Source organism: Gymnoscopelus microlampas (assembly GCF_963454915.1).
Source record: "Gymnoscopelus microlampas genome assembly, chromosome: 19".
Classification (NCBI taxonomy): domain Eukaryota; kingdom Metazoa; phylum Chordata; class Actinopteri; order Myctophiformes; family Myctophidae; genus Gymnoscopelus; species Gymnoscopelus microlampas.
Genome location: NC_139956.1, coordinates 20,341,286 through 20,354,667, shown reverse-complemented (window position 1 = coordinate 20,354,667; position 13,382 = coordinate 20,341,286). Strand labels below are relative to the sequence as shown.

Genomic DNA, 13,382 nt, shown 5'->3' with positions numbered 1-13,382 from the left:
TGTTTTGCCTTTCCTTCTTTTGAGTGGAAACGAATGGATGGACTGCATCGTACCGTCAGCTACACGGAAAACCCCTCCAGGTAATGTGACTGTCTGGCACACACCAACTTTAAGCATTTTGAGCATTTAGTGTCTACAAATGTGAATGTTAAGTGTATAAGAGAAGTTGTTGATGTCATTATTCAAGGTCTGCTTTTCAGGTTATTTTGTGGCTGTGGCGAAGGAACTGCGATAGTCATCAAAGAAAGATAGCCTATATCTAGGCTTCTTATCTTTAATTTATCTCTTAATTATTAATGATTATCTTATGACTTATCTATAATGACTAAATAACATATAGGCTACATGTTATTTAATTTAAAGTGCCGCTATGGTGTGTATGCTACTTTGATGAAATCTTAAACGTCCATGCAATAACAGATGTCGCTGTAAAACTACAGTATATACTGTAGTAGCATAGCTCCAAATATTATGGATTAATCGTTCTCGCTCTGCTCTGACTTTCAGATGAGTTCCAGATGGTTCAGCCTTAATTATGGCTTCATCTCTCTCCCAGAAACTATGGGTGGGGATCATGTTGGTGATGATGGTTGAGCTTCCTGGGGCCCAGGAGAAGTGCATCTTTGATGAGGTTCAGTCTCAAGTCAGGGTGGTCAAAACTACACCCAGGCACCACTACGGCCCACCCAGTGAGACCATGCCCAGTTCTCACCCAAGGCAAGAATACACACACTCCGCCAGTTTGAAAGACGGGCCAACACAGAGGGCATCTCCTCAGCAGGCCCTATCAGTAACACAGACCAAGAGGCCCCTGGAACTGGGCCTGCCCATTCCAGCGTCACCACAGCCAATCAGAATCCGGACCTGGCTTCCGAGGGAGAGACCGGTCCTATCACAAACTGAGAAAACAAGGCTTGAGTCAGCTGTCGGCGAGGCTGTAGCATTGGTCTCATCCTTACTGTCTGGTATGAAAATAGCAATCTGTTGTGTTTGTGCATGCATGCAGGGGTGTGGCTGTGTGTGTGCATGTATGGTGATCAGTGTTGCCAGATTTTGCGAGAGACAGAAGCAACCAGGTTTATGAAAACAAGCCCAAAAAAGCGACTAGGTCACATGAGCACTTTAAACCTATATCTATCGGATATTTGAAAAAAAAAAATGAAAAGGGAAAATCTTTGAATCTTTTTCCTAAATAATTGTAACAGCACAAATCTGGTATGAGGGGGGAGGGGGGGCGTGGACAAATACATATTAATTTGGGGGGTTTCCTTCCTTTACATGAAAATGTTTGTCTTGTCAGTGGTTTGGAAATTGTTTTTCTAATGTTTGCTACAACAGTGACCAGAGTGATCGGTCGTTTGCTGCTCAGCAGAGACATCAACAAGTACTGCAAGTTCCTTTGGAGGAATGCCAGTGCTGCCAATTACAACAGGTTGGTATACTATAGTGGTTAGCAAACAGTGTGCTGTGAGACATGTCCAGGTGTGCCTTGGAATTTTGTGACATCCACACATTATTATAGTAATACATACAACTATAGAAAATGTTATGAATTATTTCTTAATTTACTGTATCAGTACACACTCATTTCCCAATACAGAGGCAAATTATATATAATATAATATCATTATATATTAAAACGTTGCTATTGTACCGTGCAAGTCGGCAGTGTGCCGGTTTCTTTTTTTATTGTTGATGTTGCTGATGTTGTTGATTATATAATGCTGCTTGTTGCCTACGCACCTGCTTTTTAACCCTTTTAATCTAGGTGTGCGTAAAGGTTTTTTACACAAATTAAATATCCTAAAATAAAGATTTTACCACTTTAAATCAAATAAGACTTTCAACCAGGCATCCATATTTTAGGTATGTCACTATAGGGGGAAATTCCGTTTTTTTCCCCTCAAATGTGTAAAAAAAACAAAAATGGCATGAATAGCAGGTCTATAAGCACACATCGCAATGCATTGTGAGCTTGTTGATCGGCTATTTTTGCTATGAATACAGAGAGTTTGACGTACTCATTGGTGTGCCTTGGTTACAAAAAAACACTGTTATGCTGTGTTTGGTGTACTGTATTTCTGTTCATTCACTGACACATATAGCTATATAAGAAAGGCTAAGAGTGTTTATCAGGATGTGGTTGTATCCTGGAGGCTTAGCCAGTAACGTACGTAGGCGTATGGTATCCTGTTGGCACAGATCTGATTGTCGGTGACACCATAAGTATGAATCCAAAAAGATCTCTCATGTTATCTCTTCACTCACGAAATCCCACTTTCCGGTCTCTCACCATTATACTATTAAAAAAATAAACCAATAAAGAATTGCATTAAAAATAATCTAAAAACAGGGTACATTTGTTCTGACAGTTTCCGATTCTGTTTTTCTGGATCGATTCGAAGGTCATAAAAACTCAACCTAATGGTTGAGTGAAAGTGACCATAGTAAATTCTATAATTCTACTAGTCTTAAAATTACACACAAACACCCATTGCATGGTTTATGACTGTTTATTAACTTATATAGGACAATGTCTCGGCCTGCAGGAGTGACCCTAAAGTGGGCCATGCAAACATTCTCATAGGGTCAACTCAGACTGGGCAACAGTGTGTTATCATGGAGAAATGTGGGTTCTGAGCTAAACCAGTTGAAACGCAGTCATTTGACATTCTGTAGTTGTAGGCTATGTGTACTAAACACCAGAAGTGTTCTACTACTAGTATTCTACTAGCTTTAAAGAACACTGATGGTATTTTTACATCAATCATCATCAAAACATGATTACATAAAAACATAAGAAACAATTATTTGTTATGGGTAGAAGGGAAATATTGCGCTCGAAAAGTCATCTTGATATTTAATAAAGGATGGATTAGATCGGTGGAACCAAATGTGAAACTACAACTGCAGTATCCTTTAACTAATGTCTAAAAAAGTAAATAACCTTGTAATGTTTCTGTGGACAGGTGTGGTAGAGCCAATGAGAACTACAGAACGGAGACATGTCTTGATGTGACTGTGAGTATTAACTGAACAATAAAAAATAAAATAATTTCAAAGAAATAGCTACATATACTTTGTTGTACTTAGTTGAACAGTGAAGTATATAGGGCTTAAGTGGTTAAAGGCTGAATTGTAACTAACTGCTGTGCCAACCTGAACATAAGAGTTTGTGTGAATAGATTCCGTTATAGAATATGTATGTAAGAGCTGTCTAAACCATCATTGACATGGACAGATCCCAGATGAACACCTGGATGGATGTGAAGTATATCCGGATCCTAATTCACCAATCCGGACTGTGCTTAGACCTGAAGGGGTGGGACTGACACACACAGACTTCCTACTTTACCTCCGTGTACATGCAACAGACAAGTGCAGGGCTGAGGTGAAGTGTCATTGTATTCTTTGCCATAAATATATGAGTATTAAATAGTATTAACAAACTATGCATGAATAATGTAGAGCGTTTACGGTCAATCTGTGTTTTGTGTTGGTAGAAATGTGCTTCTATAGCCATAGATATGCACATTCTCTCAAAGCTGGGAGGGATCCAGAAGAATGAACACATAGCTACTCACTTGGTGTAGTGTTTTACGGTCTAGCTACATAATAGTCAGGCCTTAGAACATCTAAATTATATCAAGTAACTCAAAATGTACCTGGAACCACACTCTTTTGCACTTTGTCTCACCTGTCTGTCATCTCATACTCTTATTTTTCATGACCTCCGGTTCAACCAGCTTGGTGTGTTAGCCTATGCTGTTCACTGCCATTCTGATGCCCAGGGCCGGCCTCTGGCCGGGGTGGTTGTCATCTGTAGGGAGAGACTGACTGGGGAGACATATAGCCACCAAGGCACTGTTCAGGTATGGATAGTAATATTAATGTTATGCCCACAGATTAGGGTAACACAGAACTTGGTTGTCATTATGCATATACCTGTATTTGTGGCTTGAATGTCAGCTGACTGATTCATGGCAGTTTGAGCATGTGTCACCAGGGTGTTGTTGATGGAAATATCTTGCAGGGGGCAAGGCTACCCAGGGAAATACTAGTGTAATGTCTTAGTGAATATGAAAATCATATGTTGTTAAAGTGAAATAATCTTAAAGTCTTATTGTTTGAGACATTTCCACTGGGACAATGTATAGATTACAACCAGCATCTGTGTTCGTTCATTCATTCCCCAGACTGTCGTCCATGAGCTGTTCCATGCACTGGGTTTCTCTAAGCAACTCTTCAGCAACTGGAGAGACTGCTCCCATTCCCCCCAAGGTCACTAATATGAAATGCTCTATTATGTTGTGCTCTTTTGGCCTTGATAACCTACAGTAAAAGATCTCGCAGAGTTCAATAATAATGAAAAGGACTGTGTAAAGAAATGGGAAACTGTCATATAACCACATGCTTCAAAGACACGAAAAGAAGACCTACAGAACCTGTATCCACCCACCAGTTTGATCGTTTTCAAATCCTGTGAATAGTTAAAATAATGCTTTATCAGTTATATAACATTGTATCCACGTTGTCCTGTCCTGTGGTTGGGATAGGTTGTTCTCCTTGGGGTCAGGTGACCAACAGTGACGGGTCGGGTCAGATGCGGATCTACACCCAGTCTGTCATCTCAGCCTTACAGAAACATTTGGCTTCCTCTGACCCAGAGCTGGGAGGACCACTGGAGAACCTGGTACTACTAAACAAGCTATATGTACTGCGTACACAGCTCTGACTGTGAAACCACTACACATTTTCCTATCCTCTTCATAACCCACATTTCTACATCCTAAATGAGTCATGTCTTACTCCCCTACCCACAACATGGAATACTGAACTTATATACACTTATATGTATTGAGCGATTTGTGTGGTGAGCTCAGCCTTATCGCTTTGCATTGATTGGGAGATCTGTTGTCCTGCACAGTATAATGGTGGTGTCTATTATGTAAAACAATTCTGACTACACCTTTTTCAAAAACAGCACTCTTGTCTTTCTTCGCCTACCTCATCTTCCTCTTGCAGGACGTTGGTCCGACAGGTTTGTCTTCCCACTGGGAGTCCCGGGTCATGCAAGGTTCCATCATGGTGGCGTCCCTGGCAGAACCATCAGCGGTGCGGATTGATGTGGTCACCCTGGCCGCCCTGCAGGACACTGGCTGGTACTCTGTCAACCTCAGCCAGTCACAGGACCTGGTCTGGGGAGACGGTACGTGATATGCTGAAGGATCAGGCCTATTAGATGCCATTGTATTAGTACTGTCAAGACACTGTTGTTACTGGATACCTTTACACACCATGGGCTGAAGTATTTTGTGTAGCAGTAATAGCAAGGCCATGGACATTGTTTATTTACCTTGTGGGTAATATTGCTTTTGTACAGTTATCAAGGCATATGTCCTGAGGGAAATGTGTTTTGTGTAGAGCATTCACAAACTAGAAACACGAATAATAACAAGACGTTTTTACTTACCACATGAAAAAGTGAGAAGCTAATAATTTATATCAGGTTTTGTATTTTGCGAACTAGCATAGCTGTAACACTTCCTTGACTAATCTGATTGCTTGGTTAAAACCGTCATGCCAGGGATGGAAATTAAGAAATCCAATGTTCTGTAATGATTAATTCATATAACATATATAGGTGAGGGAGCCAAGTTTGGATATCCATCAACCTGTCAGGACAACTCTTCATCCTTTTTCTGCATCGGCAGGTAGAGTCGAATAATCCCCTGACACACACACACACACACACACACACACACACACACACACACACACACACACACACACACACACACACACACACACACACACACACACACACACACACACAATTGTGACATCTTGTTGCATCTCGTTTTCCTTGTCAGTGGACATGGGTGTCATTACCTTCACCTCCACAAGGGGGAGTGCCAGACTGATGAATACCTGGAAGGATGCCGTATTTATAAACCCCTCAGGAACCAGGTGAGTTGTCTTCATTCTCCAATAATCATCCTAAGCATCTGAGCCAGGTCTTTATGATATAAAATAACTCAAATCCCCTTACGCTTCATCTGTGCAGTGTCATTGTCACTCCTCACCTCACCTGACCTCACCTCTCATTCTCTCTCACTCTGTCTTTCATGTAATGTCTACTTCCTTAATGTCAGAGTGAATGCTGGAAAGAGGAGAACAAGATGCAGTCCGTGGAGGAGGAATCGAGAGGAGAGATGTATGGCATTGACAGTCGCTGCTTTTTCTCCAATCTGACCAGAGAGGTTAGTGTGTGAGGGCACGTGTGTGTGTATAGGACAATATGATATACAGTACATACACAAAATCCTGCGGTGTTAATTTGATTGTTAAAGTAACACTCATGATTTTACAGTGTCACAGTATGAACGCCTTTACTTGCGCAAGTTGTCTCAGTATAACATTTGTAACCTGTGTGCTTTTGTCAGTCTCCTCTCATCCCTGTGTCTGAGGACCAGAGGGACTCCCTCTCATCCGTTAGCACAGTAGATGGTCGTTGTTACAGATACAGGTGCACTGGACCCAACCGGTACCACATTCAGGTGTCTGGATCTGACTGGATGAACTGTCCTGCAGGAAGCGCCATCCAGGTAGGCTTGTGAATTGTTGCTCTAAAATGCCTCAAGGACACATGATCACACACTACTGAAGTATGCCCATCTTCTCCTTTGTGAATCTTTTAAACTGTGATATACTCTCCTGTGTGCATAATTTACTGTTGAAACATATAGATAACTGTGTTGCAGTATATCAATATTCCACCTCAACCTACACTGCAAAATCCCTAACCCTCACTGTATTAAGCTAGCACAAACAGATATGACCAATATGTAATCTTTTGGTGAATTTTGTATATAAGATATAATCCTAACATTATTTGTGTAACAGTCGAGCTGAATGAATACATGCCTTGAAGGGCTGCTGTGTCCTCCTGTGGCCTTTGCATTTTGAGACTTTGAGCACTCATTCTGTGTCCTCTCTGGTTGTTGTTGCTATAGGTACAAGGATACCGAGGCTTGGTCTTCTGCCCTGACAGGAGGTTATGTCAACACACTGACATTAAATCTGCACACAACCATCTCAGCACATCTCCTACTCCTTCCACAGGTGGGCTGTTTGCTTCTGAAAGGTAAGTCGGTCTTCTTAAAGGAGCACGTCACCTATTTTCAACCTTATCTTCACATAATCGGTCCTTACTAATGCTCTTTATAAGATGGCACAATTTCTGTCTACTCACTCTGCGTCTCATTGGTGGGCTGCTATGGACAGCTCAAAAACCTTTTTTAAGTTTGAAATCTTGTTTGAAATGACCAAACCTGCCTACCGATGATGCCCACTGGTAGGCAGGTTTCTGAACAGTCGACAGCCCTCCTCTTAGACACAGATCGAGTAGACATCTTATAATAAGCATTAGCGAGGAACAATTATATGAAGATAGGTTGAAAATGAGTGATACAAATGTCTTTGTGTGTTAAGAGGTTTAATTGAATTTGAGAACATTTGTAGTATTGTGATAATTGCACTTATACAGTATTTTACTTCATTACTTTAAGTAAATCCTCTACTCCCAGAATGATTATTTTAATTTGTCTTATTCAGTGATTCCTATCGGACCCTCCAAACTTCACCTAGTGAGACTCGATCCCCTACACAACTTTCTATAGCCACCAGTCACCCAACTGAGGTCACCATAGCAACAGTCCTGGGCATCATGGCTGCTGTCTGCCTGTTGGTTGTTGTCATGGTGATGCACAGGAAGACGTGTCACTCCTCCAGGGTCAGAGTTCAGGTCATGTCAGCAGATCCATAAAACTCTGGTAAACTTACATGTATATTATTGAGACTGCGTTCGATATTGTGGGTCTGGTTTTGTTAATAATAAAACATCCATCCGTCTATCTAACTCTCTTGTATCTCCATATTTGAAATTGCAGATTTGCAAAACAAAAAATGTAAAAGTGGTTGTCTGTCTGTATGTCTGTGGGTTTTTATAAATATTGTACCTGTGCATAACCACTAAACAATAACTTGCGTTCCATTGGAACATTTCCTGAAAAAAAGAAAAGAAATAACCACCAGATAGCGACGATATGTTAGCTAATCCCGTGTCCATGTTGCATCTACAGTACCTCAGAATGTTTTTTTCTACTATCTGCAGAAAGAAAGAAAAAAATTAACTTTACTTGACAATTTAGTCTATTAGATGGAGTAAAATTAAAAACAAATTAGACAACAGTCATCAGACACATGAGTTGACAAATGAAACACTTAAAGTATTTGGGCAGCAAGCCAGTGGCAAATTTAATTGACATTGCACCTCTCAGGAGAATCTCTCCTAAAATACACAAGCCTAAGAACCAGAAACCACCAGAGAGAGTACAAATACAGAAATGGTGAGACACCCCATTTATTTATTTCCCCAGAAAATGTTTTACACTGTGACAATCAATGGACACCAAAAACACATAAATGACTCTTTTGCTATTGTTGTTTCTACACAGTAAACTCCTCAATAGTAATTGAACTAATGGAAAATATAAAGTTAAGCTGCACGCTTTCAGTTAAATTAACACTGAGGATTTTACAGTGCACTATTTCTTCCACACAGGTATAGAGGTCTGTCTTGGGGCTACACCACTGGAACAGGCAGAGAAATAATTAAAAGTATGATTTTTCTTGCAATCAGTGGTGCGTTTCAGACACACAAAACAGAACTCCACCTTACAGCGGGGGCAGAAGATATTCTTGCAACCCGTTTTGTCATGCTCCACTCTGAGGCCACATGTAGGACAGGCCCGCAAGGAGGGGCAACCTGTGACACCCTTGACTCTATCAAAGTTAATGTCAGAGCAGGTCCTCAGTATCTCCAGCTCCTGGTTGACGCAGCCGTCGTTGTCACAGCGGTCCGTTCTCGGCATTGGACCTTTCCATTCCTGCAAGCACTGCCAGCAGAATTCGAAGCTTCTCTTTCTGTCAGCTGTACACATGGTACAACGCACACTGAGATTAGAGAAGTCATTCCTAATCACAGTAGAGCTGCAGCCAGGGCACTGTAAACATGATGTTGTGGAGAGACAAATGAGCACAGAGAGGGAATTTGTATTTAAATGGACTGAGAGAGTGCTTGGACAAGAGGAGACATAACTGAACTGTTTGCTTGTAAAAAAATAAATAACAGTACAAGCTCATGTTCAAGTGATTTCATTTTAAGGCACTCACTTGTTTGACATCACAGTATTCGCCAGCAGCAAGGCGGGCCAATTTCTCTTCAAATTCCACCCTTTCTTCAAGGGTAAGAAGGGCCATCTGACGAACCTCTGTGTACGCCCACTCTGCATCACACTTTTTCTTATTGTCCTGCCTTTCTACAGGACAGGTGAATTTGCAGAGACCCTTTAATTATGAAAAGGAAAGGACATTAAGGGAAAACGAACACATTTAAAAAATTCAAACTAAGCAGGTCAATTTTTGCAAACACAATGAAAGGCCTATTATTCTGCCACCAGGAGGCCACAATAACCTACCTGACTTGGCAGAGACCTGTGCTCCAGGAGCACTTTTTCTAGTTTCTATTGTGGTCGTTTTGTGTGGGCATGGATGGAGGCGCATCACATCCCCCAGATTATGGAACTTCATATTCCCTTACATCCCTGACCTCCCTGACCCCTGGCTTAGATTAGAACAAGCACGTGAAATGACCGCGACGTGCGTACTAATTGGTGCGTGCGTGCGTACTATGCGTCTGGAAAGCTCCGGTCATTATAGTAATAATAATTAATAACCCTGGACAATTAAATCTATCGATCGCTACGCACGTGATTTTCACAGTTCAAACAACCACCCGGGCTATAGCTACTAGTTTTAAAGTCAGTATAACGAAACACTCTTTTCAATTAGCCTATGGAATGTGGGAAGATGTCAAATGATACATTATACATACATACCTGTGATAACAAATGGCAACACCAAGCTGTGAGAGACATCGGCGTGACAGCATGACCACAGGACATAGCTGCCCTTGCAGACTTGTATTCATTCCACTCGACTGACACATGTGAAGAGAGAAACGTTAGAATTAGCCAAAATGGTTCAATCTTGGTCATAGCTCCGTTGGGCACATGGCCACACAGGCTTACTAAATAAGTAATTTAAACGGTTATTTCGTGCCCCAACCTAAAATATTTCCCACCCAACCAAACCTTAAAACATCTGTACGCGTTGGAATCTACCATTAGTTTTTGGACACGATGTATACAAAAGGGTAAACAGCGGAGCCTTGGCGGACGTTCTACCGATTCTGAGTGACATCCACATAGAACCTCATCTCGAAGCTGTATAGCGGAGTGAGAGGTTCTTAATGGAGCTATCTTGGTCATAAAAGTCAGGTAGCTCCAATCGGAACCTCACCCTCCGCTGTATAGCTCCGAGATGAGGTTTCTCGTTTGTCGGTGCCGTTTGGGTGAAAAATGGCGGCACATTTTCCACTTTACATGTTTCTTAACCCTTTCTGCACATCGTATCCAAAAAGTAAAGGTTTTCTGGAATGCTCTCAGATGTTTGACATTTTAATGTACAATAAAATCTATCCAACGTGTTGAAAAAAGCGTTTAAATCGCTTCTCTCCTCAGCCGGTTCCATAATATTATGCATAGAAGATGCAATTCAACATTTGACCAGTAGGGGAATCAGTAATGTTATCTCTACGGGCGCAACTCTTGCGCAATGTCTTAAAAACATGTAACCGGCTGAGGGGAGAGGCGAATTAAACGCCTTTTTCAACTCGTTGGATAGATTTTATGGTACGTTAAAAATTCAAACATCTGAGAGCATTTCAGAAAACCTTTACTTTTTGGATACGATGTGCAGAAAGGGGTAAGAAACATGTAAAGTGGGAAATGTGCGGAAATCTTTCACTCAAACGGTACCGAGCCACGTAGGACCTCATCTCGAAGCTACATAGTGGAGCTAGAGGTTCTAAATGGGGCTAAAAAGTCAGGCAGCTTTTTGTGCCGATGCAGTGACCACTGCACTCCAATCTACACGTTTACACTTACAGTGTTACATTGACGCTCTGTGAGCACTGATCAGGCCCAATCAGTAGACCTACGACTGGGCAATATAGCAATATGCCTATAGATACATTTAAATCGGTATTTTCCGCATTAAATCATAGTAGGCAAATATATATAGGCGGTACTTACAATCTAATTCATCTGGTCCATTGACAAATGTGAGAGAGGAGTCACTGCAGTCATACATCTTCTCCTGTACACTGGACATGTTGGATTATTCTCTCCTTCCTGCTAAATCTGTACAGTAAAGTCAGTCTGACTCTGCAAATCAGACTGTCTGCTCTGTCTGTTTTCACTTTCATTTTCTGCCCTTCCCGTAAGTCATATGGTTTTCACTCAAGTGAAAGTTTGTAGAAACTCAAGTTGACAATTTATAATCATAATAATAATGGTAATAATTATAATTATTATTATTATTATTATTATTATTTTATTATCCCGTGAGGCTGGGAGGTGGACATTATGTTAATAATAATAATAATGATAATAATACCCTAATAGCCTACTAGGCTAGCCTATCTACTACTACTACTACTAGGCCTACTACTACTATCCTACTGCTACTAGGCTACTAGGCTACTTCTAGAATAGGCTAATAATAATAATAATTGTAGAATAGGCTAATTATTATTATTATTATTTTATACAGATTTTTGCTTGGAATAAATATGGCCCCATCACAAAGACTATGAGGGAAACCTTTGGCCTGCCCTCAATCGGTCCATTATTTCTGATAGAACCAACATTAGGCTACTGCACTTGGGGCACACACACGCACACCTACGTATAGTGATTTAATCATTTTACTGTAAGATTGTCATTGCTTCTTATGGGCTTATTTTGAACCTTTAGCTTTTTCAATCAATTTGGTGTAGGCCTGCACACCAACCTATAGCATTTCAAGACAAACAATAGACAAATTGGCTGTTTTCATAGCGATGCACAGGAAGTGTCACTCCTCCAGGTCAGAGTTCAGGTCATGTTAGCTCTGGTCCATTAGCCTGAAGGAGAACTCCTTCAGGCTAATGGACCAGAGCTAAGGTCATGTTATAGCAGATCCACAAAACTGTATATATGTATATTATTGAGACTGCATGTGATACTATGGGTCTGGTTTTGTTAATAATAGAACATCCATCTAACTCTCTTGTATCTCCATATTTGAAATGTATAGTACTACTACTACTACTACTAGTAGTAGTAGTAGTAGTAGTAGTAGTAGTAGTAGTAGTAGTAGTAGTAGTGCAAAAACAGCATACAAGCAAAACAAAAAAATTAAAGTGATAGTGGTTAAGTCTGTGTGTTTATAAATATTGTACTTGTGCATGACCACTAAACAATAACTTGTGACCTCTAAAAAAGAATTCAATTTCCTGAAAAATAACAGTTTTAATTTGGACATACAATTGAGGCTTCCAAGTTCCAGCTGACAGCGACGATATGTTAGCTAATCCTTTGTCTGTGGTTAGTTGCATCTACAGTGCCTCAGAATCTATACATTTTATTCTACTATCTGCAGAAGTGGACAGTCATCAGACACATGTTGACAAATTAAACACTTTAAGTATTTGGGCAGCAAGCTGGTGGCAAATGTAATTGACATAATGCATCTCTCATGGGAGAACCCCATTTATTCATTTCCTCAGAAAGAGTTTTACACTGTGACAATCAATGGACACCAAAGCACATAAATTACAATTTTGCCATTGTTGTCTCACAGTAAACTCCTCAATAGTAGCACAACTTTGAAGAGCAAACTGACCAAATTGCTCTCTTTCAGTTAAACTAACACTGAGTGAGGATTGTACAGTGCACTATCTCTTCCACACAGGTATAGAGGTCTGTCTTGGGGCTACACCACTGGAACAGGCTAAGAAATAGTCAGAAATGCTTTTTTTCTTGCAATCAGCGGTGCGTTTCAGACACACAAAACAGAACTCCACCTTACAGCGGGGGCAGAAGATATTCTTGCAACCTGTTTTGTCATGCTCCACTCTGAGGCCACATGTAGGACAGGCCCGCAAGGAGGGGCAACCTGTGACACCCTGGACTGAGTCAAAGTTGATGTCAGCGCAGGTCCTCAGTATCTCCAGCTCCTGGTTGACGCAGCCGTCGTTGTCACAGTGGTCCGATCTCGGCATTGGACCTTTCCATTCCTGCAAGCACTGCCAGCAGAAATCGAAGCCTCTCTTTCTGTCAGCTGTACACATGGTACAACGCACACTGAGATTAGAGAAGACATTCCTAATCACAGTAGAGCTGCAGCCAGGGCACTGTAAACATACATGATGT

At 41.0% G+C, this 13,382-nt stretch overlaps 3 protein-coding genes across 4 annotated transcripts in view; 1 reads left to right on the top strand and 2 right to left on the bottom strand.

Moving 5' to 3' along the window:
• Nucleotides 1–574: 574 nt before the first annotated feature.
• Nucleotides 575–7,913, top strand: cirop (ciliated left-right organizer metallopeptidase; the record flags this gene model as incomplete). Its single annotated transcript, XM_084042290.1, has 14 exons — nucleotides 575–965; nucleotides 1,339–1,432; nucleotides 2,970–3,021; nucleotides 3,242–3,391; nucleotides 3,747–3,872; nucleotides 4,197–4,281; nucleotides 4,557–4,693; nucleotides 5,026–5,209; nucleotides 5,645–5,714; nucleotides 5,874–5,970; nucleotides 6,156–6,263; nucleotides 6,447–6,608; nucleotides 7,017–7,147; nucleotides 7,618–7,913. 14 exons carry the CDS (start codon nucleotides 575–577, stop codon nucleotides 7,826–7,828), a joined length of 1,998 nt encoding a protein of 665 aa, XP_083898416.1. The 3' UTR covers nucleotides 7,829–7,913.
• Nucleotides 7,914–8,409: 496 nt separating this feature from the next.
• On the bottom strand, nucleotides 8,410–11,355 carry LOC311035224 (uncharacterized protein). Its single transcript, XM_084043309.1, has 4 exons — nucleotides 11,220–11,355; nucleotides 9,963–10,063; nucleotides 9,238–9,411; nucleotides 8,410–9,068 (listed from the first exon to the last, which is right to left on the bottom strand). Exons 1-4 carry the CDS (start codon nucleotides 11,296–11,298, stop codon nucleotides 8,610–8,612), a joined length of 813 nt encoding a protein of 270 aa, XP_083899435.1. The 5' UTR covers nucleotides 11,299–11,355; the 3' UTR covers nucleotides 8,410–8,609.
• A 1,262-nt stretch (nucleotides 11,356–12,617) lies between these two features.
• Nucleotides 12,618–13,382, bottom strand: part of LOC311035225 (E3 ubiquitin-protein ligase-like) — a 2,247-nt gene continuing 1,482 nt past the window's right edge. The window contains exon 4 of one of the 2 annotated variants that reach the window (XM_084043310.1): nucleotides 12,618–13,363. In XM_084043310.1, coding sequence (XP_083899436.1) covers nucleotides 12,905–13,363 — 459 coding nt within the window. In that variant the 3' untranslated portion in view covers nucleotides 12,618–12,904. The remainder of the gene's footprint in view (nucleotides 13,364–13,382) is intronic. The other variant, XM_084043311.1, reaches the window with a different exon arrangement.

Excerpts from the sequence above, each read along its gene's own strand:
- LOC311035224 (XM_084043309.1), bottom strand. The coding sequence starts at position 11,298 with ATGTCCAGTGTACAGGAGAAGATGTATGACTGCAGTGACTCCTCTCTC. Across the intron at positions 9,412-9,962 it reads GTTGCCATTTGTTATCACAG|GGTCTCTGCAAATTCACCTG; the intron begins GTATGTATGTAT and ends TCATAATTAAAG. Across the intron at positions 9,069-9,237 it reads AATACTGTGATGTCAAACAA|TGCCCTGGCTGCAGCTCTAC; the intron begins GTGAGTGCCTTA and ends TCATGTTTACAG.